The sequence below is a fragment of the Bacillus rossius genome (assembly GCF_032445375.1).
Source record: "Bacillus rossius redtenbacheri isolate Brsri chromosome 4 unlocalized genomic scaffold, Brsri_v3 Brsri_v3_scf4_2, whole genome shotgun sequence".
Lineage (NCBI taxonomy): Eukaryota > Metazoa > Arthropoda > Insecta > Phasmatodea > Bacillidae > Bacillus > Bacillus rossius.
The window spans coordinates 41780639-41806907 of record NW_026962011.1 but is presented as its reverse complement, the minus strand read 5'-3'; the positions used below and the strand labels follow the sequence as shown (position 1 = coordinate 41806907).

At 37.3% G+C, this 26269-nt stretch overlaps 1 protein-coding gene across 1 annotated transcript; it reads left to right on the top strand.

The window, feature by feature from the left end:
* On the top strand, positions 1 to 25862 carry LOC134542191 (uncharacterized). Its single transcript, XM_063386249.1, has 11 exons — positions 1 to 362; positions 1378 to 1489; positions 4290 to 4407; positions 5825 to 6006; positions 6198 to 6424; positions 10155 to 10302; positions 10510 to 10722; positions 11332 to 11564; positions 12262 to 12470; positions 22332 to 22470; positions 24492 to 25862. The coding sequence occupies exons 1-11, from the start codon at positions 265 to 267 to the stop codon at positions 24664 to 24666; spliced, it is 1854 nt and encodes a 617-aa protein (XP_063242319.1). The 5' UTR covers positions 1 to 264; the 3' UTR covers positions 24667 to 25862.
* Positions 25863 to 26269: the final 407 nt, after the last annotated feature.

Sequence of the window (26269 nt, the reverse complement as noted above, 5' to 3'; positions counted from 1 at the left end):
AACTCATCACTGAAGCACATCGCTGATAATTATTTATTTTCGTCTGAATATTATTGCATTTTTTTCTATATTTTGGTATTTTTCTGTGTGAATTAATGTTTTATTTCTATAAAAACATTTTAAAAAATTTTTTTTTTTGAACAGTAATTAGTGTAATTTCAAATTTTGGTAATATGTTGGTGTTGGTATGTATGAGACGTAATAATTTGGCGGTTTGGTTTACTTGTGTGTTCAACGAAAAAATATATAAATTTCATCTTAGCGATGAACGGTGTATCAGAAGACTTTTGGGATGCTGTGTCTGAACTGTTAACAGTATTAAGATGTAATTCAGTTGCCTTTTTACAAAATAAACAGGAGCAGTGAGTATATAATCATACAATTAAATTTTGGTTTGCTTATTAGATTATGCTTATTTTCTTCTTTCTTTCAAATTTATAATACCTTGTACTGATTAACAGAACCATTTAAATGGTAGCAAAGCCAATGCAACATAGTTTAAGTTACATTTCAAGTATTTGTGTAATTTAAGGTCTTTGTGGAAAAAAATTAAACAAAAATTTTTTGTGCTGATTATTTAGGTTAGTTATCCAAAAAATGCACATAATAAAATCAAAACTTTTTTGTTTGTTCTAAAATCTGCACCACTTTTCTGGAGTGCATGTGGAGTGCAGTGGTCACGCCCATCTGCCTGCAGCTTTTCATATCTTATTAAAATAATCACCAAGAAAAATTGCAAAGCCAAACCTTAAAAATATTTCTCTAAACTGAGCCAGCTACCTACACATTCAGTCCATTCTACAATGAATCTCACAGAACAGACTATATACAATAGCACGCATGTGGACATGTACCTGTATGGATTACCTTGGCAATGCTCAGCTCTCCTGTTTACGTTACTCTGCACGACTAAGAGAAGCAGAGTATTTGGTCATGGTGTGTTGCCATGATTGTTTACATTTTAAATACATGAAAATTTGTTTCATGTACTAGAATAACTAGTGTTATATTACTACTTGTGGTTTCTTTTTATTCAATATATAAATCCTGATCTGAATTCTTTGGATCTCAATTTTTTTTAAGTAAATTAATTTTTTTAAATTTAATTAATTTTTTTAACAATGAAATGCAATCTTATTGGTGGTAATTTCTTACATTTCTCTGCACTGTAGAAACGATAGATGGATAGTGAAACGTATATATCTTGGAGTTCAGATCCATTTACATGTTTTATGTCTCCATGTCGTAGAAAGAACCGTCAATGATTTGATAAAATTTGTCAATAATAAAGCAAATTGATAAACTAATTTGTTTAGTTTATTTTTGATTTTGTACATTGTAAGGATAGAACCTCATTTATATTTATTTTTTTTACAGTGTGGTGTGTGATGAAATGGTTGGTGTATGGGAGTTCCTTCTGAAATATTGTCGGCCAAGCTGTGAAATTTGTGAAATCCAGAAAGTTTTGACAAGAATGAACGAACGACAGGTAAACACGTTTTCAAGTTTCTTTGGTTATTGCGTATTAACTGTAGTACTAGTGAGCATTGCAGCTATATTGAAAAAGAAAAAAAAAAATTGTCTGATTTATAAGTAGTGGTTTGTTTGTTATTTATGCGTAATCCCCATTCCCAGGAGAATGGATATTTTATTTATCTAAACATCTAAAGGTTTGGTGTTAACTTGCTAACATTTTTTGTCACGCACGTAGATGCCTTAACATGAAAGGGTGTTGTGGCTAAATGAAACTGTTTAAAGTGATTTATTTGAGAGTTCTTAGAGAAGGAGGGGGAGTCAGGGAAAGTGCTGTGAAGTGGTTGGGGGGGGGGGGGGGGAGATAGACGAAGGATCACAGACCACCTGTGACGGCGAGTAACCTGACTCAGGGCTCGCTTTAGGAGAGAGACGGACAGAGAGGCTGGTAAGGATGTTTAGAGCTGGCGAGGGGGGGGGGGGGGTGGGTCTGGGTTCTGCAGAAGGACATGGGATGTAGGAGGAGATTGCGAGAGAGGGTGAGAGTTTTTGGAAGGGGTGGGATATGGGAAGCTCGTTGCTACTGAACATTTGCCCAATTGCAAGATGGAATAGAATGGTCTGTGAGGACCTAGCTGCTTACCCGAGTCAAGTCTTTAGTGGGCGCCACCACGTGAGTGGGCACGTGGACCCTGCTGAGACTCCCGGTCAGGGCGTTACGTGGCCCGTGTGAGGCGAGATACTAGTCCCCTAATTAATCGCGCTAGTTTATGAAGCTCTGGCCCGCTCTAGGCGTCGGACACGCCACACCACTCAACATACGGATACCACGGGGTGGGCGACACGTGGCCACACGTCTCTAGTAACTCCGCACACATCTGGTCTTGGCTGGTGATGAAGAAGAACTGGGGCGAGCAGTGCTCTGCGCGTGGGCAGCAGGCAGCTTCCCGCCGGAACGAAAACCGTTATCCTCCTCTGACCCCGCACCAAGGGTTAGTTTTAAAGAAGAGGCTCTACACTCTTGTAATTTATACACGCTCAGAATATGAAACACCCGCTACTTTATAAATCAATACTTATATAATAACTGTTATTGGTTTCGGGTGACATCGCACTGCCGCTAAGCGCCCTCTTGCGGTAGTCCGTGGCGCGCAATTTGAACACACGCACGTACGTGGGCGGTACAAATGCCGGGAAGGAGGGAAGCTGGACCAGGCTTACGAGGCGAAGCCCCGGCTAACGTCATCTGTAAGAATTCAAAGCCACGATGAAAATTTTACACTGGTGTTGGCTGGTAAGAAAGAGGTGTTTGTAAACATATCTGTTATTAAATTCCAGTTTAGTATGCTTCTTGTCAGGTAGTACAAATATATTTACTGACACATGTATGCTCCCAATTGGCACTCATGGAAAAATAATAATTTGATTTTTTTGTTATGTTTTGATTACCTGTCTTCATTAATTTCACTAGCTGGTAGTAGTCAAAGCAAGTGTTACCTAATCTTGAAAATGTAGTTTGGGACTTTTGTTTTGTCTCCCGAAACTTATTGATATAAAAATTTTAGCAATCATATTGAAGCTAATATTTTTTTTTAAAATACTTTTGGTGGAAGAATACATAGGCAGACCTGCCAACTCTCACGATTTTGGTGTGAGGCTCACGATTTTAAGGTCCATCTCACGCCCTCACGCCAAAATACTGTTTCCTCACGATTTTTCGGGGCCCCAAAATTTTGTTTGTAAAAGTTACAAAACAAGTTTTACGAAAGCTTACAGTAATAACGAGTTTCCATCAATACTCGAGTCACGTAAAGGAAGCAATTTTGCATTTTGTAGCGTGTGCCATGCTGATTTTTCTATCTCGCATAGTGGAAGAGGAGACATTGTGAAACATGTAGCTACAAAAAAACACAACTAACACGTGAAGTGTATTGCTTCCAATAAAAAAATTAATTTTGCTGTGAACAGTGATAATAGTGTTACACAAGCAGAATGTTATTTTACATCTTTTTTAGTTGCGGCCCTGCATGATAACTACACGACAGCGCTAAATTATGTTCAACTAAATTAAATCTGCAACCTATAATTTGTTAAAATAAATTTTGAAGCAGAGACCATGTAACATATGGACAGGTATGTCACTTAAATTTAAAGATTCTCATTTGTTTTTTTTATATCTAACCTGTATTTATGGGCCTGAAAATTTTTATCGAGGACCTCATGATTTTTTAAATTTGAATGTTGGCAGGTCTGCATAGGGCATAGCTCTAAAATAGAACTTGTACTATTCATTAGAATGTTTTTTTTATAATTACTCATTAGCATGTTATACTATGAAACATTTTATATCTAAACCATTCTATAAACCATATTCTTCAAATATTACATTGTTTACTAAACAGCCAACTTCAATTTTGAAGAAGAGTAACCAGCAAAGCCTTGCAGAGTTTGATTTAAAGTTTTCAGAAGTGGTTTCTATGTGGAAAAGAATTAAATGCTCAGAATTGTTTCAGTTAAATAATTTATTTTTAATTATGTAAAATAAACTACCTACATGAAATAATGTTTACATTTTGGATAGATAGTTTGTTATTTTAGGGCAATATGATAAAAAAAAAAGTTCTGAAACAAAAATAGATCTGCTTTTTACATTAATTGCTCCATCCTCTTGGTGTTTGCTTTAACAGACTTTTTCTGAAACATAATATATTTAACAGACATTTACACAGCTTCAAGTGACTGATGATTGAATGCAAGTAGTTATGTCACTGGCTGAAATAATTGTAACATTTTGTGTACATATTTGTTGCTTACAGGAACTTAGAAATTACAGGAAGAAAGTCCACCTGAGGAAGATTGTTGCAAGAAAGAAGAAATTGAATAGCAAGTGTGAGCGAACTATCTTACAGTTGGTTACGAAGCACTGTCATGCAGGTGAGGTTTTTGATACTATTTATCTTGGATTGCTCGAATCTCACATTGCAGATACGTAATTTTGCTTTCAAATAATTACTCTTCAGTAACCAACCAGATCTGAGAGTGTGATGTCCATAAACTATGGAGTTGGGTAGTTGTGAAGATTATTTTCTTGTGTCGCTGCTTTTCCATAAATAAAATAATAAAATTCGAAAAATATATTTTTGGAAACCAAAGATGTTCCTCTATTTATCCTTTAAACCACGTTTCTTAATTGCTACTGGCAATATTAACTACTTAGATTATTAATGTAATATCTATATTGACTAAAAGTTCTCGTAAACAAACACACAGACCCACATTGGAAAAAATATATTGTGCAGTATCAATGCACAATATTGTAATGTAACTTATAAATGTGTATTTTTCAAAAACCAGTATGAATTTAGGAACGCTGTTTCCAGGGTAAACAGAGGAACGTCTCAAGTTAAAAAAAAAGTGATCTTGGAATGTAATAAGTTATTCACGGAAAAGCAAACATGAGAAAATGACAGTTTCAAAATATCGTCTTGCTGTGCAGTGGTAGGGTTTTTTTATGGTAGGTCTTGCAAATTTTGTGGTCAGAATGAAATCACATTTACCAGCCTCTTTTAAGAGAATGTTTTGTTAGTGATGTAGTCTCCAAACCTATGAGCCTCCTATGGCTCATGCTGTCATGCAGTTTGTTGCTCCAGCTTGCCTTGCGAGCGTGTGACCTGACTCAGGTGAGCATGGGTTCTCAAAAATAGAGGGTAGAGGTAATGACTGTAACTCTAAATTGGCAGTTTGTGTTTTGCTTCTACCAGTTATCGAGTGGTTTTTTACTCACCTATTTTCCATATTCTTGATGATGCAAATTTGGCTTTATATCTAGTTGGTAATGGTTTTCTCGAAGCAGTTTTCTGAACTGCTTTGTGAAAACTTGTATTTTAAAGTTTAGAATAACTTCTGTCTTTCATTCCTGAGAAAAGTCATACATAATTTTTTTGTTTACTAAATCTAATGTTCTACAGTCTGTTCTTCAGTAGCTAAACCTTAACTTACAGAAATATGTGCATTTGAATTGATGGCAAACATTAATAACATGTCGCACATTACATTTTGAGGCAAGCTGAGTGTTGCAAATTATAATTGGAATTACAATTATCATTAACTAAAATAATTACAATTAATTATTTTAACTGTGCTTTTTTGTGAAATTACATGGGAGGAGTTCTGTTAGTCACATACTGCTGACATTTTGTTTGTTGGTTTTTCTGATATTTATGCGTATTTCAAGCTGACCAGAATGCTTTCAGGTATCATTGACATATGATAGAAATTAAATGAAAATGTGAATGCTGAAGGTTTTGTAAAATAGTAAAAAGCGTATCCTACCACAGTATGTTGTTTGTAGATTGTGACATCCTGGATACTCGTAAAAGTATTTGCGAGATGGAGAACAAAGTGTTCCTCCTGCACTGCAAAGTTTTGGAAGTGGAGCGAGAGCTGAAGCTCCTTGCAGAGAATTGCGACTTGATCAGCAGATACATCAGCGACCAAGAAGACGGCAGTTTGAGCTCAGGGCTGTCCCCGTCGGTGAGATTTGGTTTACTCTCTAACTAACAATTTTTTTTTTTTTGATTCTCTAAGAAAAGTTTGTTCCGTGTAGTTAATTTGTTTTGACACCAATTTTAACTAAGCATTCTGTTGATTTTCTCAAGTTTTGACGGTAGGTAAGTTTTCTCAGGGGGTCCCCTCTAGCAAGTGTGTTACTGTCTCCCTGCTAGAGTTGCGCGCACGGAGCGTTGGGTCGGAGCAAGGCAGCCAGGCGTGGCGAGAGCGGTCCGACAGGGGGCAGGCACGAGTCTGTCGGAGACGACGGCCTGCGTGGAAGCGCCGGGAAGACGCCAGCTCGAGGCACCGACGCGGCTGGTGTGTGGGAGGCTGTGCTCTGCCTCCTGGATCAGGCCCGCCAACAAGTAGAGCAGATGAGCGACGGCCATTCTGAAGCGGGGTGAGTGTGAGATGTGCCATACAGTGCCTGCTTGTTTTGTTTTTCTGGAGTTTTTTGAAACCAATTTTTGCTTTTATTTCACTTAAACCATTACATGTGTGATGAATCTGAGTATGTGCTGTCAACATGTCAGGATGTATATGTACATTTTAAGCTTGAATTAGGACACTAGATAGGTTTATATTGCGATGCTATTTTTTTTATATAAGATGTTGGTGTTGTCAAAAACTCATTAGTAGGGCCTGGAAAAATTAGCATCTATTTATTACATAATTAGCATTTATGATGTTGAAAATTAGCATCTATTTTCCAGAAATTAGCATCTATTTTTGAGAAATTTGCATAAGATATTAAAGTTACATAACAATACAAGAAGTTGTAATAGTGTTTATACCCATTATGACGAATTTTAACACAAACCAAAATCATTAAACGGTATTTGTAAACAAACGTTTGACCACTAGTAATTTCAGATGGAAACAAACTGACGATTCGAGTTGACCAACTTCAGTACGCTAAATGTGCACCACAAAATGTATGATTTGTCCCTATGTAAAATATTGATCAGAAAAAAAATTTGAAGACTAAAGTGATTATCAACGAATGTAAAAAACCGCGTTCTAAAATATTTGTAGTAGTTTTCAGCATTTAAAATATTTTCATTTTTATCTTTGCAAGTTCACTACGATCCCGTCAACGACCTAGATATTTTCTAGGTTGTTGGTTTCCGTGATGCGCTTCCCGGGAAATTTTGTTTTGTTAGGTTAGATACTCTTCATGAACAGGCAACACACGATGCAATGGCGAACGTAGGCGAACGTGATGTGATCTAACAAAACAAAATAACTGCGTCGATAAGTAGTGTGAACATTCTTTTCTAAACAACATTCAACGGTATCTTGAGTAAATCGTAAAGAATAAATTTACAAAATTACTTATTCTATACTATCATGCGTGATATTTGGTTAAGGAATGTTTTATAAATAAAGGTTAGGATTCGGATTTTATTCCTTCAACAAGCCTTGTCAGAAGCTATTGTTTACGGTAATTGTGTTATGGTGGCTATTTTCAAAAAAAATACTTTGAGGAATGTGTGTTCAAGCCATTTTGTTGCATTCTATAGTGGTTTTTCGCCCGATAATGGCAATTTTACCGCGATTTCGCAAATATAGCATTTATAACAACAATTAGTAAAAAATCGCATCTAACCTCAAAATTCGCAAAAAAATCGCATCTATCGCAAATTGCGAATTTTTCCGGCCCCTACTCATTAGAGAAGGTAATACACAAATTTATTGACACAAGGATATTGGGTCAGGAATCAGGCATTGCTGGGAGTCATTTTGAGAAATGATGGAAAACCGAAATCACTAAATCAGCATGTTGGACCAGGATTCGAAACCGGGTTGTCTTTAATGCAAATTCATAATTTTTTAGTTTTTTTTTTTTTTACAGTTGCGGTAGAACCCTGATGATACGTTCCCGTTTCATACATTTTCCCGCGTCATACGCCGATTAATTGTGGTCCCATCGAAAGTAGGTACTATATTTACTATGGTTTACTTTCCCAGAACATACGCTAATAAAATCATTAATTTCCCATTTGATACGTTTTTACGACACGGAAAAGCCCCAAAATTCACAAATGTTTTTTATATTCCCCATAAACTACGTTTTAATGCTTTTATTTTGAAGAACATCCATTGTTTACCTTTGCAAACGTAAGAAAATAACTATATCACACCATAATTATGGATAGCAACAGGAAGAGTGTGGACTTCGCTAGTAGCATCTATGGCCAGCACCGAAGCGAGAATAGTGGCGCAAACTAGCAATGATTATGAAAATGGTGCACGCTCTTTACCAAGGCATGGATCTCATATTTTGTGCATTCATTAATCTTTGAACTAATATACCCATCTGTTATTTTCTTCTTACGATCAGATTGTTTTGTATTCTAAGTTTCTAAAGTTAAAATTTTATTGAAAACTGTTCTGTTGCATAAAGATGTTTGTAAAAACAAACAAAAATTTGTGATTTCTTTCCCAAGAAATAGACTAATTTTTTTTCTTTATTTCTAATTTAGGCTTGGTGACTTTTTACCCCGCTCCAAGTAAGGACTTCATAACATTTTGTAGACCACTGTTTCTCGTCAGCTTTACTTGATTATGTACTGTATTTTACATTTCTGGTGGTTTTATTGTTTGTATATGTACCGTATTTACTCGCATATAGGTCGTGGCAATTTTACCAGATTTGATGGGGGGAAAATGAAGTGCGACCTATATGTGAAAAAAAAATTTAAAAAATTTTTGAGGTTTTTTTTTGTTGCAATATTTTGCTTTAAAATGCGAAAAAGAAGTTTATATAGGTATAGGCAAATTTATTTACAATGTACACATACAGCGAAAACCCTTATTTACGTTACCGTTATTTACGTTTTCCCGTTATTTGCACTATATTCTTCAGGTCCCGTTTAGTTCCCATTTAGTCCAATACAATACTTTCACGCAAATTACGCCTCAAAAATCGAATCCATCCCGCTATTTACGTCACGTAACAACCATAAACAACCAGAAAATACCGTGGGTACTTTAAGAGTAGATAAGATTAGCTAGTAGGCCTAAAAACATCGTGAAAAATGTAACGTTTATAGTCGGCAATGAACATTTTAAATCGCAAAATATACATACTTTATAACATGAAAAGTTGCTTTTATTTCTAAACATGTAATAATTTAAGCCTAGGCGTGTAAAAGTCTGAGTAATTATAGCAGGAGACAATCTAAAATGCACGAGGGAAAAACGTAAACTCACAAATGTATAAACGTGGCTGATTGTTAAGTTCTGATACTGTATTTATGTCACAACTTGGCCGAAATTATGTGCGAGACTAACTTCACAAGATAAAATGAGCGGAGTCTTGGTAACTGTTTTATACGTACCTATTTAATAATTTCGGAAGTATTTTTTAAACTAACAATTTATTTCTGGGGATCGTAATTAATTAATTATTGGTATCAAGACATCAAGATGAACGTAAACTTGAAGATGTCATGGCAGCGAGAAAACTGGTGCGTATACCAATAAACTGGTATTAGAACTGGACAAAACTGGTACACGGGAGGTGGAGTTTATATTTTTTTCCGCTAAGCTCGCATCCGTTGGCTGGCTGCTGATGAAAGGTCACGAGTCTGGGCGGAGCGTTGAGTGAGTTATACTGCGCATGCGCAGCTCAGTGAACAAAGAGAACCAGCCGGCGCGCGGAACAGCAGCTGATCGAGTACAATGACCTTTCTTCGCGCACGGCGCGCTATTGACGGTAAATTTCCATCAATTTGCGGCCCTTTTTTTATTTTATTTTTTTTACTGTGGTGCAATGCGTATGTGTAATGAATTACCGGTGCAACCTATATGGGGGGAATCTTAAATACCAAATTCAAGACCTCAAATTATGGGTGCGACCTATCTGCGATGGCGACCTATATGCGAGTAAATACGGTATATAATGATGAATTCATATCTTTCATTAATATAATGCAGTTATTTACACACATGTGTTTATGTTTAATCTGACATTGTGCTGGTATCCTAGATTGGAAAAAAAATTTATTTTTGCCATTTCCTTTTCATACACTTTCCCGCATCATACACCATTTTTGTGCCCTCCGTTGAAAAGTGTATGACAGGGGTTCTACTGTACATGTATTATTTCCGTAATTTTTTTTCAGGATGTCCAATAGTTGTGGGCTGTCAACGTTGGCAAATTTCCGTCTACAGTTTGTCGAACTAGCGAAAAATGTGACAAGTTTAGAAAGTGACATGAGTGCATCCAAGAATGATATTATCATCAACACTACATCAGAAAAGCTATTAAAGGTTAGTATTTATCCCGTAAAGTGATTCAGGGATCCTAGAGAACATGTAATTAAATAAAAACTAAATGTAATATTATTTGTGTGCTCTTTATAATTTTTACAGGTGCAAAATAGTTCTGTAGCGGCTAAATGTGTTTCTTACTATTCTTGGTTGTCCAGACGGGCCAATGTGGGGTGTAACATGTTTGTCTTCCCATGATTGTTGCAGGACTGGTTTCTGATGCAGCACCTTGGTGATACAGTTCTGTTTGGCAGCGCTGTGGAAGACTTTGTCAAGCTGAGTGTAAATCATCAACATCTAAAATCCATTAAAAATCATTATCTTTCAATTCAGGAAACGTGCAGCGATGAAACTTATAAATTGATGACTTTAGAAGTGGAAAAACTCATAAGGCAGAGAGAAGACATGTTGCATAAAAATGTGAGTTTGTTTTTAATGGTGTTTAGTGTATAGTGCCCACTCACCCGAATTTTTTATTAAAATTTTTTATCAGAAATGTAGTACTGCTTTTTAGAAGAGGGCCATCTTGCTTCCATATCAAACAAGGAAAGCAATTACAACGGTCATAATCATTACACCAGTTGACATCAGTACGTGACCAAAGCTTAGTTCTATGCACTGTCAAGGGTTAAGAACAATGTGGGAGCTACACTGCTAGCTGTGGCTTTTAGTGTAAATATGTAATTTCTAAGAAATGTCGTGTGTCAGTATCACCTGTGTTTGTAAAACACCCTGTTGCTAAGCACTTATATCTAAAATTAAATTATGGGGTGAACTAATACATTAACTGAAATATTCAGCAGCAAGTTAAGCCTGATAATTGCGGCACAGTGTGGATTTGAATCCTGTTGAAGTTCCTGAGTTCAACAGATCCTCCCCCTGCTCAAGCGTTGCATGTTTTGGGTTTGCTGCAATCGGCACACTGAAAGAGAGAGAGTGTGTGAGTGTGTGTGAGAGAGTGAGTGTGTGTGAGAGAGAGTGAGAGAGAGAAGGAAGCAGAGCGGGTGCAGCCAGAGCTGTGTCTGGCAGGCGGAGTGCCAGAGCCGCCTGAGGGACGCGCTGGCCCACTGCTCCGGTCTGCTGCTGGACATCGGCCGGCTGGCCGGGACCAGCTCGCGGGAGCTGTCCGAGCACCTCTCCGCCGGTCGGGACTGGGCGGGCACGGGCCGGCTGGCGGAGGAGGCGTCTGCCCTGTGGGCCCGGGAGCTGGACATGTTCCTGACGTTCCCGCTCTGCGCACTCCCTGGGATCTGCCTGCGCAGGTGTGTCTTCGGTTCGTCTGGTTTGTTCTACTTTAAATATACTTAAGATTTTTATTGTATTAAAGTGTATTAACACACACAGTCTTTGGTCTGAAATTCTTAACCTTAAAAACTTTTTTTTTCTTTTCACATTGAAGATTGAGCTATTTTATACAAATATTAAAGGTCTGACTTAATAAGAATCGAAATCAGTACGTACATATTTGATTTATATGAGTTCAAAAAAAACTAAATAATACTAACATTACTTTTTTTTTTTTAAAATTAAAGATATATTTATATGTAATATTTACTTTAAACATGAAGTGTGAGAGGAGGGTAACCGATGTGAAGTAACAGTATGTTGAGTAGATGGTGTAGGGAGAGAAAGGCTTTGCCTCCCTCACCTCATGCATCAGGACAGACTCGACTGTCTTAAAGAACACACAGCAGCACTGAGCCGGGCACATTTCAGAACGGTGATCCATGCAGCTGCCTGCACGTGGGTGCTAAGAGAGACGTGTGGCCCTGGGGTTGTAAGGGGGGGGGGGGGGGGTTGTCAATGACTACGAGGGAACTGACATCTTCTGTCTGCAGTAATGTTGCGTGACACGAATTGGCGTTTTCTTTCTTTTGTGTGTGTGTATTTCTATAAGTGCCATTATGAATGAAACAATTAACAAAAGGAGCGATTCCTGTTTTTTTTTTTTTCCCCCAGCAAGCAGTTGTCGCCGCCGCAACTTGTGTGCCCAGAGACGCTGCGTACGTGTGTCCCGGCGCTCCGCCCCAGCGACAAGCTGGTGACTCTGCACAGAAGCATGTTCCTGCTGCCTGCGGAGGCTGCTCTCATCAAGCTGGCCAACACGGTGGTATTCAGGGCAGCGCGCAAGGAGGAGAATCGGGCTGTCGCCCAGCTGGCTTCGCTACGTAGGTGCCACTGCTTTCGTGTTTACATATTTACTATAGACCTGGTCATAAAGGCATGTTACGTTAACTTCTCGTTTTCGGCATGTTTTGCTGCAAGCCTATCAAAGAAATAGATATGGTTTTGGTTTCTTTTGTTTACTGTCTTATCTTTATCTGTTCGAAAGTCTGAGTTTCCAAGTATCTTGAGAAACTTTTGAACAAGGTTGTACTGTATTTTCTAAACTGTATAGTAAACAATATACATAATTTGTGGGTTATCATTATTTTAACTATTGTAATGTAATGTTAAAATAAATTTTGGCTGTTTGCCTCTAAATGTGTTGGGCTGGTGGCATCCAAAATTGTTCTGTATTACAGTAAAACACCGTTTTAACGAACTTCATTAGAGCGAACAATTCATTACTACGAACTATGCCTTTGGTCCCGTCAGACGTCCATATAACATAACGTAAAAAAATTTCACTAGTACGAATTTTCTCGTTCAAATTTTTTAAATATTCTATAAATATTCATTTGAACGAACACTTTTCTGCCCGGCACGGTAAACGACAAACGGATAAAATCATCGCCATTCACCCACAAACTGCCATCTTATTTATTTTGATACGCGCCATAGATGACTGCAATGGACTAGTGTTGAAATTAATGCACAAAACTAGTGTAGCGACTAAAGCGCTGCATTGTGGTGTTCGCTGACATTACTCTCTGTTCTATGCTCGCACGACGTGTTTAACCGATGCGAAGTGCTACATCATAAAGTATTGCTACACACACATCTCTGGTCGTTTTCTTGTTTATTGTTTGAGAAACGTGCGGTAGCCTACAACTCACATAGTTTCGGTTCCCTAGCACGTTCGTTCAACTTCGGATTTCTCTCAAAAATTGAAATTATAAAAATCGAAGGGTTGTGTTAGGTTAGTCACAACATGCTTGATCTTCTGATTTAGCGGCTGAAGGGGCGTTAATACCAAAACGCAAAACTTCGGAAATCTTCGCAAATTCTTGCAGGGAACCGAAACTATGTGAGTTGTAGGCTTCCCAGAAACGTGGCTATACTACATGTATAACTTATTTTTACATGTGTAGGGTGCATTTGTTTTTATAGTTTAAAAAACCGTACTACTGAACATGTCTTCTAGGAAACGACTTGAAATGTTAAAAGCAGTAGATAAAGAAAATAAAAAGACTGATGTGGCTAAAAAGTTAGGTATCTCCAAATCAACATTATCCACAATTCTCACCCAGCGATCCAGTTTGGAAGACAATAAAATGTAAAAAAAAATTCCTAACTTTTAAATTTTATATTTTTGATTTATTACAGCATTTTTGCAAACAGCTTGTCTTGATTCCAAAGGTAGGCTTACTGCTTTGGCAAAAAACTTACCTACGTATTTCTGTATTGTACATATACATACTAGTATGTAAGTATGTATGTAGTATGTATCTAGATCCCAAAGTATAGCTGTTAAAGTAATTGATGCTTGTACCACTCATATTGGTATTAGATTTTCTACTTTGTTTTTTAACAAGATCGAGTTACGTTCAAAACCCCAAAACAGGCAATCATTGTGATTTCGGTATAAAGAACTTCATTATAACAAACTGCCATAATTTTGGTCCCTTCGTGTTCTTTATAATGAAGCTCTACTGTATTTGGACTGTTTCAACTAATAGTCATTGACATAGTGTTCGGACTTTGTGACTTATGTCCTTGTTGTGTGAAGTGTTACTTGCCCCTTTTGCGTGTCGTATAAACAGTTCGGCAAGATGGCGGGCCGCATACAGTCGTGTCGTTTGTTTTGTATTTGGCTATCGTTTCGTTGTCATATTTGTATTCACTAAATCAGACTTTTAATATTTATGGTCCTCCGGAAGAAATTCGTTGAAATAAAGAACATTTGGTCCACACGGGCCGGATATTTACCAGTAATCGTGCGTGTATTTGTGTCGTGTCTCGTGACGCTCATCTATTGTGATAGCGTTTTTTTTTTGATCTCATGTTGTCGCAGTGTTGGTGAATACTTTATTTGTCAAACTTTCATTCCCTTTATTTCTGTTTTGTGCATCAAACGGCAAAATGAATGACAAGACAGAAGTGTTAAAGATTCGTCTCGAGCGTGGGGAAAACAGGTTATGTCGTGCCGATGCACTTGCCGATAAAGTGATGAGTGACGATACGCAACGTGAGTTGTTTATCGCAACGTGTCGTGATCTGTCACAATTGCGTACTTGTTTTGAAGACGATCACTTGTCTTTGGAGATGTTGCTCAAAGATGACCCGGATTTCAATAAAAAACAGCACAGTGATCGCCTAAATGCTTTCGACGACACGTATTATCGTGTTCAGGCAATATACATTGCCACATGCAACAAGAATAAATTGCATGACGGCACGAAAGCACCAACTTCGCACAACCCATCTCAAGTAACTCTTCCAGCTATAAAACTACCACATTTCTCAGGAAATCCAACAGAGTGGCTTAATTTTTCTAACCTCTTTACCACATTGGTGGTAAACAATGCTCACTTGAACGATATTGAAAGGTTATCATACCTTAAAACATCACTGTCACTAGAACCACTCTCTCTTATCCAATCCCTGCCATTGATCAATGAGAACTTCAAAGTAGCTTGGAATTTGATTGAACAGAGATACAAAAATCTCAGGCTTATTGTGTCACACCACATTGATGCAATTATGCAGGCATCTACAGTGTCTCTTGCTCATCCTGCTTCATTAAGTGTCTTGGTGTCAGTGTTAAATGAACATATGGCTGCATTGCGTACTATGAAACTAGCAGTAAATTCTTGGGACCCACTCTTGCTACATTTTTTGGAGAGGAAGCTAGATAACCATTTACGTCAACAATGGGAACTACATATTTCTGTGAGTGACACAGAAATGCCTACATTTGCTCAGTTTTTAGCCTTCCTTGAAAGTCATCGCCGGGCTTCGGAGGCAATGTCTGGAGCCTCCAGTAAGTCAGGGTATCGAGTAAGGCAGGCAAACTATAGCACTGTATCTCAGTCTCGCTCACAACACACTTCACTGTTTGTTGGAAACACATTTGATTCTGCTGTAAAGTGCAGTGTATGTGACAGTGACCACCCACTTTACAAATGTCCACAGTTTGTACAATGCAAGCCAGAAGACCGCTACCAGATTGTCAAGAGACTTAACCTTTGTTTAAACTGCCTGGGAGCATCTCATCAAATGAAACAGTGTTGGTCAAAAACCAGCTGTCACTCATGCAAGAGTAGACATCACTCGCTTTTGCACTTCACTGAAGCCAACACGCATACACTTTTGAAAGAAGAAGCAACTTCATTTCAGCATTCTCCACCTGAATCTGCAGCAACAAAACCTACACCAGCTGTTGCATTGGCTACAGCTCAGAGACCTGGTCAATCAGAACCCAGAAACGTGTTATTATCCACTGCCTTGGTGGATGTACAGGACAGTGTCGGTGGTTACCAGAATTTTCGAGCAGTCTTAGACTCAGCCAGTCAGTCCAGCTTCATAACTGAACATTGTGCCCAGCTTTTGGGGTTGACTCGTCAGAAGGCGTTCTTACCAATTTATGGACTATCACAAGCTCCCTTACACACAGCAAAGGGATTAGTTAAATGCTGCATTAAACCAGTTGGCAAAACAAACCCACAACTGCCACTTGCTGCATATGTTGTACCGAAAATAACTGCAGATTTGCCCACATTTCCTGTACATTCTGACATGTGGGATCATGTACTTCATTTGAATTTGGCTGACCCGACATTTGCTACTTCAAGTTCTATTGATATTTTGATTGGAGCAGATTTGTTTCCATATATACTCACGGGGCACAAGCTAGTAAAAAATGTGGATTCACCGGTCGCATTGGATACAGTTTTTGGTTGGATTCTTATGGGTAAAGTGCCCAGTCCCATTGAACCAACCAACCATAGTGTCACTCTCTTCGTATCGACTATGTGCCCTCCGCCATCTCTAGAAACTGTGGTTGAAAGGTTTTGGGAAATAGAGGACTTCCCCACTTGTGCACATCTATCGCCAGAAGATGAAGCCTGTGAGGCTTTCTTTAAAACCACTCACCATCGAGAACCTTCTGGACGTTACGTGGTTTCCCTTCCATTCCATTCACCTAAACCAATACTTGGAGACTCAAGAGCACACGCTGTTCGCTGTCTAGAGGCCTTGGAGCGCCGTCTGGTCAAGCAACCTGGACTGCGTACCGAGTACCAGGCCTTCATGGAGGACTACTTGCAGAGTGGTCACATGGATGTCATTGCCAACCCATTGCATGATGTTGAGTCAGCCTATTATCTTCCTCATCATGGAGTTATCAAGGCAGAAAGCACCACCACCAAGCTGCGCGTTGTCTTCAATGCTTCTGCTAAGACCCAGCGAGACGTGAGTCTAAATGACATGCTGATGACCGGACCCAAATTACAGACAGATGTTCGAGAAATTCTGCTTCGGGTTCGTGTACACAAAGTTGTATTCACTGCAGACATCAAAAAAATGTATCGGCAAATAATGGTGGACAAGGAGCATCAAGACTACCAGCGAATTGTGTGGCGTTGTTCTCCAACCGATCCTATAGTGGACTATCGTTTGCAGACTGTTACTTACGGAGTTTCATCTGCCCCTTATCTAGCAATTCGCACCTTGCATCAGCTGGCCCAAGATGAGCAATGTAACTTCCCTCAAGCAGCTCATGTTTTGAAGTCTGATTTCTATGTGGATGATGTTGTCACAGGGGCCAATAGTGTTGAAGAAGCCATTGCTCTTCAAAAGGAACTTATTGCTTTGTTGGCAGCTGGTGGCTTCCATCTCAGGAAGTTTGCCAGCACTCATAGTGAAGTGCTTGAATGGCTGTCCTCAGACCAGCTACAATCCCCAGCATCTATGTCTTTTGACAAAGAACAGCCAGCTGTGGTGAAAGTTCTTGGTGTACAGTGGAACCCTAGCTCAGACTGTTTTTCTTATCAGATGACTCCATTAAACAGCTCAAGCACCAAGAGGGCAATTCTTTCAAATATCGCCAGGATCTTTGATCCCCTTGGATGGCTGACGCCCATCCTCTTGTATGCCAAGTCTCTTGTACAGCTGTTGTGGCTCACTGGAGCAGGATGGGATGAACAGCTTCCTCCAGAGGTCTTATGTAGGTGGTGTGATTTTAAGTCTGAACTGTCTTTGTTGTCACAACTTCGACTGCCTCGGTGTGTATCAGGCTCAGTAAACGCTGTTCATGAACTGCATGGGTTTTGCGACAGTTCAGAGGTTGGCTATGCGTGTGTCATCTATCTCAGATCAATGTTTTCAGATGGTGGAATCAAGGTCTCACTATTGATGGCAAAATCAAGAGTAGCACCAGTGAAAAGGATCTCTTTGCCTCGCCTTGAGTTGTGTGCAGCTGTGATGTTAGCCAAGCTAATCAGTTTTGTGACCAATGTATACAAGGGGGTGCTGGACATCATGCAAGTGTATGCATGGTCAGACTCAACAGTTGTTCTTCATTGGATTGCATCATCACCCCACCGATGGAAAACATTTGTGGCAAATCGTGTCAGCATCATACAGGACTTAACTGATAAGGAATTCTGGAGACATGTTCGCACTGAAAACAACCCAGCAGATTGTGCATCCCGTGGCTTGTTGCCCTCACAACTTATTGATCATCCTCTGTGGTGGTCTGGAGCCCCATGGCTTAGACAGCCTCACAGCCAGTGGCCAAACGATACCCTGGGTAGTGTGGTAATTGATGATGCCATTGCATGTGAAGAAAAACTTACAGCAATAAGTTGTGTGACAGAGGTATCCCTAGAATTTGTTGCCAGATTCTCTTCCTTCAGCAAGCTGCAGCGTGTTGTTGCTTATTGCCTTCGGTTTGCAGACAACTGTCGTCAACCTAAGGAAAGGCGTTCTCTGGGACCGTTGACAACTACGGAACTGCAAAGGGGCTTGGAAGTTTGCATCAGACATGCCCAACAATGCTTTGCAGCTGATAAGGTTAACTTGGACAAGGGGCAGTGCAGTTCTCATCAAATTCGGCGCTTGTGCCCCTTCGTGGATAATGTGGGTATCATCCGTGTAGGAGGGAGGTTAAGTCAGGCATCCCTTCCCTATTCTGTTCAACACCCTATATTGTTGCCCAAAGATCACCCATTCACGTTAATGGTAATCAATCATTTTCATTGTTTACATTTGCACCCTGGTCCTCGAACTTTGCAAGCCATCCTGAGCCAACGATACTGGATTCTTTGTGCACGCTCTGTCATCAAAAGGGTTTTACGTGGGTGTATTAAGTGCTTCCGCACTAAACCCTCTCCATTCACTCCAACCATGGGAGAACTTCCATCTCCTAGAGTCCAACAAGTGACTGCTTTTCACCATACTGGTGTGGACTATGGTGGGCCCTTTCAGGTTACCACGACTCGCACTCGTGGTTGCAAGTCCACAAAAGCATACTTATGCTTGTTTGTTTGTCTTGCCACCAAAGCCCTACATTTGGAATTGGTTTCTGATCTCTCAACCAGTTTGTTCTTGGCAGCATTTTCTCGCTTCATCTCTCGAAGGGGAAGGCCAGCCCACGTTTACAGTGATTGTGGAACTAATTTTGTTGGAGCTCATAGAGAACTCAAAGAACTCTACCAGTTGGTAAGACAGACAACCCATAACACTGAAGTGAGCAATAAGCTGAGTGAGGAAGGAATTGCATGGCATTTCAACCCCCCAGCAGCACCGCACTTTGGCGGGTTATGGGAGGCTGGCATGAAGTCTGTTAAAAGCCACTTAACTAAAGTCATTGGCTTACAGATCCTTTCTTATGAAGAGCTCTCGACCATCCTGATTCGCATCGAAGGGGTCTTAAACTCTCGTCCTCTTTGTGAGATCAGCTCAGACCCGTCAGAACTTGATGTCCTAACACCTGCTCATTTTTTGATTCTACAGCCCATAACATCATTACCCGAACCTGACATCACCCACCTCAACATTAACCGATTAAATCGCTGGCAGCTGGTCCAACGTATAATTCAAGATTTCTGGAAACGCTGGAGAAAGGAATATTTGTACTCACTCCAGCAGAGAAGCAAATGGACACAGCCAGGTGGTCAGCCCAAGATTGGAGATTTGGTCGTGATCAAAGATGAGCACACCCCTCCACTCAAATGGGGTCTCGCTCGAATTGAAGCTCTTCACCCAGGACCAGACCGAATTCCCCGGGTGGCTACTATCCGGACTGCTACAAGTGTCTTGCAACGTCCGGTGATTAAGCTGTGCCCTTTGCCAGTGGACAATGGTTATGATCTAGGACAGAATTCAACAAGATCATGTAATCTGTAACAAATTGCTTTCTTTTCCTTGCTGTATATACCTTTGTGTTTGTTACCTGGAGCTAACAACGGGGGCGGAATGTTCGGACTTTGTGACTTATGTCCTTGTTGTGTGAAGTGTTACTTGCCCCTTTTGCGTGTCGTATAAACAGTTCGGCAAGATGGCGGGCCGCATACAGTCGTGTCGTTTGTTTTGTATTTGGCTATCGTTTCGTTGTCATATTTGTATTCACTAAATCAGACTTTTAATATTTATGGTCCTCCGGAAGAAATTCGTTGAAATAAAGAACACATAGGTAGCATCATTCTACACCTTCATGTGTTAACTTTGACCCCACTGCATTGCTAGTAGCAGCAGGAATATGTTGTTTTATAATGTAGTATATAGGTACTGTTTACAGGATGGCCACAGACCATAGAACCAGAAAAAGTCAGGGAATTTACAATAAGTCAGGGAAAACCTGGAAAAGTCAAAGAATTTAAAAAAAGTCAAGAAAACACTGGGAAAAGTCAGGGATTTTTATTAATGGGTCAGGGAAATTTTTGAGATTAGCTTGTTTCTGCATTGTAATGATGTCTTCAATGGCCATTTGTTATAAAAACGTGAATTAATTGTATCATTTTAAAAAGTGTGTCTGCATATTACCATTTTTACCCAATAATCCACGCATAATTTTTTGTAGGGATGTGTAATTACAATTTACATTCAGAACTTTTAATAGTATTCTTGTGGCAAGAATATTGCTGGAAAAAAATTGGTAGAAGTCTACAATGGTACTGAGAATGCTATATATTTTTTTTCTTTTCAGAAAATCTTTAAGGCAATTTCTAATTTAGAATGATTGTGCAAGTCTGGAGGGGAAAAAAATAGAAATTTGAAATAATGTTTTAAGATATGGTTTGTTTTTAAGTTTAGTGTAAGGCTTATTATAATCAAATATTTATTTTTGGTTATGGTCTTAAGTATTGTGGATGTGAGATTTTTGTGATATTACAACTTAGGTAATTCTAAAGGAGAGCTACTTTTCTGAAAAAAATTATGTACTTAAAAACTTCAAATAGCTTTTTTTCTTCTTCTTCTTGACATGTTTATAATAATTTTCTAAGAGGTTTTGATAAAGTGGTGAGGTTAGGTTACATCATTAAAAATGCTTTTATATTGTGATAATTGTCAGTTAAGTTAGGTTGGCTACATAAAAAATCTTGAAATAAATATTGTATGAACAATTGGTTATGGATTACTAATATAATGTAGCTAACTGAAACTAACCAAACATTCTTACTATTTTATAGGGTTTTTAATGAAGGTAACTAACATTTAACACAATTTATAATAAATCTAATGTAGGTAACCTAACCTAAACAACCATCCACACTATTAAGTATTTTTAATGAATTTAACCTAACCAACCATTCTCACAATTTTACTCTTGTTTAATGTACCGAACACAACCACTCTTTAAAATGGCCAGTTACATGTAAAATATTTGTGTTTAATATAGACCAGATTTTATGTAATTATTTTTAGTCCAGTTTCATTTCTAAAACAGAAGATTTCAGTGTTATTGTTTTTATTTTTATAAAAGTAGTTTTGTAATACTTACTTCACCAAAATACTGGTAAAATTAATATGCTGCATTTTCACGCTAAAATAATTTGTAAGAAATCTGTCTAAAAGATATACATTCCGAACAATAATAATAAATTAGTGAGCCTTGGTGGTTTAAAGGTGATTCAGTAAGAGAGTAATTAAACAAATTAATTTTTCTGATCCATGCTTTTTAGTGCAATTTTTTGTTTGGAAATGACATTTTTTGAATTCCAAATATTAAAAGATTACTTTGTTTTTATGATATGAGTTAAGTTTTCGTTAAATGCTACTTGTTTCCATGATAAAAATTGCATTTAGTTTTTATCAAATGCTTTTTGGAGTTATTTCAGTTTATCATGAACATGGTAAAATGTAAAGGAATTTAAAATGTTATTGTGGTACATAATAAAAAATTTTTTAGAGAAACTTCATGCTGTGATATTGGATTTTGCTTAACACTTTCAGACTAGCAAGTCATGCTCTTTTTAATGTGATGGGCTGAATTTTTTCTTATAATTTAAAAAATTTTACTAGGAAAGTTATTTTAATTCCTTCACGCAAGTAGGCTGTATGGTTAGAAATTTAAAATTTCTTCTTTTTTATTTGTATTTTACAAAATATACCTCAAAATAGTCCGCGATCGTATGCAATGTGAGCAAATGTATCTAAGGTATTTGAAATTTGCTGCTCTAAAGAGCCGCCTGAGATATTAACATATGTTGTGTGCTCATATCATGCATGATGTTCGTCCTTAAAGTGATTCTAGTATGTAGGTTATTTACCTTCAAAAATTGGTGGTGTGTGTGTATGTGTTGCAAAAAAAAAAGACTGTGTTAGTCATTGGTTTGGACATTTGTTTTTTCTACTTATGAACGTGGAATATTGGCCTGTGGGAATTAGATTGATTAACCAAGATGATTGCTTGTTGTTTGCAGCTATTATCAATGTTAGTCAGTTGAAAGTCGAGAAAGAAATACTTTTATCTACTTACTCTTCTAAACTCAAGTCGGTGTGTCAGTCCTTCGAGGCACTTGTGCATTCGTTTGAAGAAAATGAGAAGAATCTTCTGTTTTGGTATGTATATAAATGCACGTACAAAACTGTTAACTTTTCATATTTAGTCAAGTCTGTAGTCATAAATCCTTTTAATTTAAAATTATATTAAATATGCTTCTACTATTTTGGTGTTTTAAACGTTAAGGTTAAAGTATTACGTAGTTGGCCTCTCTTTAGAGTAGTTTTGGGTAGTTGTAGAATTATTTCTGAGCTACATAATGTAGCTATGCCATTATACCTTGTCCAGAAAATCTTTGGGTTAGTACATGTACAGTAGGGATGTGTGACTACCCAATATTTTCGGGTACGGTTTGAATCCACAATTACCCGAATCCGGAATCGTACGTACATGGATTCAAACAGTATTACGAATATTCACAAAAGTTATAAATTAATTTAATAGGGCTCAAAAATACTAGTAGTGAAAAATAAAATTAGGCTACTATTACGTAAGTATTTATATTATGATGTATCAAAGAAAGATATGTAAATTAAATAATTAACACAGTGACTTTAAAAGAATTTCCAGATTTCGAGAGCTTAAACTATAATTACGAATTTCGTCGTAAAGCAAACTATAAACTAAAAACAATTACATACCTACAAGAAAAAAAGTCTTGGCTATTTATTGGAGAAAAAATGGTTTCATTTGCTGAAACTTTTATAAAACTGAGATTTCCATGTGGCGTGCAGTTTATTACGATTGAGTTGAAGAATCGAATATGTTTTGGTTTTCATATTTTAAAGTGTTTATTATTAATTAAGTTTACATAGTTATAAACATTTCAATCTCAGTGTATAAATAATTGCCAGTAGTTACAGTTAGAAAAAAGAGAACACACATTATTTTTAATTATTCTGTGCTTATTATTCGGAATCGGATTCATATCTCAAATATTGCCAGGGATTCGAATTGGATTCATATCTCAAATATTGCCAGGGATTCGAATCGGATTCGAACCGAACTGAAAATCAAGGATTCGCACATCCCTAACGTACAGTACATGTTAATGTGCTATTTTATTCTAAATAACCCCATATTGCACTTTTCAAGGATCTAGGGAATTTTGTGATCATATTGTTTTAAATAAGGATTTAAATTTGGGATTAAAAAAAATATTGTTTTGGATTAGACTAAAAAAAAAGGTAAAGTACTTTTCTCTTTCTGTTACATAAGTATGTAGCAAGGTAATGCTAGTTTAATATGCAAAATAAAATATTACAAAATAGAAAGTACAATGCTTTGGTCACATGCTGGCTGGAAAAATTAGCATCTATTTTTTCTAAAATTAACATCTATGATTTTATAAATTAGCACCAATATTGCAAAATTATCAATTTTAATGCAACCTATTTAAAACTCATGTGTACATACTTAAACTAAATATTCATACGCACAAATACCTACAATTAACCTTCTATTTCAGTTTTGTACAAAAATTATTCTACTTTTGTTGATGAAAACCACAAAAATTATCTTGATGCTAATTAGGGATAGGCCAATCAAATCCTACAATCCTCAGATACCATCAGATCCTTAGTATTCTAAGAATTTAATATTCGAGGAAAAATGATAGGAAATAAGGTAAATTACAAAATTCAACATGGGCAACCTTTAAAGTTGGGCTTATATTTTTAAATTATTTCGGATACATATAACTTAGCTCCATCACAAGGAAACACAGAAACATTATGGATATTGGTGATAATGAAAACTAGTGTGGAGAAAAATTACCAGAAAATCACTACATGGGTCAAGTGTAACATTTGGAAGAATGTCAAGTACCTGTAGCACTCTTGCTAAAGCAAGCTGCAAGGAAGTGCAGCCTGTTTCCTGTTTGCATATTTTTAGCCAGCCATAAACCTTTCATCTGAGAGATGAGAAAACCTAAGGAAAAGATGGTGGACATGTTGTTTTTAGTAACATAGTATAGGTATCGAGGGCTGCAAAAATTGGCATCAGCAGAGGGAAGGTCTGTTGTGGGCTGTGTTGGTTCAAGAAGGGAAAGGTTGTGAGGTTTGGAACTCCCTTTGTACAGGGCCTCTCAGCCGCTGAGCCCGGTGGCAAAGACGATGGTGGTGAACGGCAGGACGTTCGAGGATTTCCAGCAGGTGCGGAACATGTCCAGTCTCTGCAAGTCCAGTTCCGTGCAGTCTGGTCTCAACAATCTCAAGTCGTTTCAGTCGTTCAGAAAAAGGACCGACAGTATGTAAATCTGCGAGGTGTACGTGTGTTGTGTGGATTTTGTTCTGGCATTAACTGTGATAGTTGCTTACCAACTGCCTGATTTAGTATTGCTGTATTTACGTCGTGCTTGCCACGTTTATGTACTGTAGAGGAAAATATCAGATGTAGTAGAGTTCTTTAATGGGTTGTTTCACATGTCTCGAGGTCAGAAATAAGGATAGGCTGTGCGTCTTTAATTCTAGTACAGTCCTAATAAGGAATAAAGTGATATGCATTTGTTTGGATAAGCTTGTATAAAATTATTATGATTACAATTTATGATTGTGTGTGTATTAATCTTAAAATAGATTTGATTATTCCTCTCTCTGTTTTTCATAATACATATTGAGGGGAACATTTGTGAAGTGACCTTAAATCTTTAATCAAGACATGTAATATGAACTCAAATGTTAAATTTTCTCGTGTCCTCAATTGTAAGATGCCCTTAAATAAAACTATCTTAACTAGATAGCTCACAATTTAAAATTTTTTAAATTTAATATAAGTTAACACTTGTAGCCAAGTTAACACGTGAAATACTGTTTACTTCCAATTTAGTATCAGGTTTCGTAATTTAATAATTTATATTAAAATGAAATGCCTCAAAAAATCGTTAAATAATTAGTATATTAAATAAAGCTCTAGTGAAATTACCAAAACGTAATATTCTAATATATTCATAAAAGTTTCCTTCATTAATAATGCTATTTAATTTGCAAGTTCATTTATAAAATTGTCAACAAATGCTTATTGAATTTACAGAGCAGAGAATTTTGTGTATTAAGTTGAATTACAAAACATTACATATGTTTTCATATTTAATGAGTACAAATTACTATAATTACATATTTTGGAAAAGAAAAATTTAAAATTGAGCTATTGTTTAAAGAATTTGTGTTTTTTTGCAGTACAACACACACAAGCTTTAAGTAACTTCTGTTTGCACCATTGTAATGCTCTGCTGTGTTACAATGTTGTACATAATGTAAGCTACAAAAGGCCATTCAGAATTTATTTGTGAAATATGTAATATGTGGCTTAGGCATTATTAAATAAAATTAGTTCTTAGTTATTGGTGGCATCTTAATTTAATTGTGCATATGTAATGAAAGCTGTATATTTTATATGAATGTAGTTTTATATATTTCTGTATTTTCTGCCATTAAATTTTTTTACATTTAAAAAATTTTATTGATTAATTTATTTGTAAAATTTTTGCATAGACGGTTTGTCAAATTGACAGTAAGTAGTACCTAGTTGTTAGTGTGCTTTTATGTGACAAAAACATTAAAAGGCTTTGACAGACTTATTGAAAAATTAGTATACAGTCTGATCTCTTGCCTGTGGTCTTGGTTTATTTTAGATCCCAGTCTCCACAATTACTTAGTTTTTGTGCAAGGAATTTATACCTATGTGAGTAACTAAAGAAAAAAAAAACATAGGCTTATGCCTAGCAAGGTAGCTTACTTTATTTATGTGTTCATTTATATATAAATATAATTTTTTCCCCCCATAGTTTGGTTGGCTTTGAAGGATGGCAAAACATTAGGATGATTTTGTTGCATTCATCCGTGTCAGTCCCTCCCATTT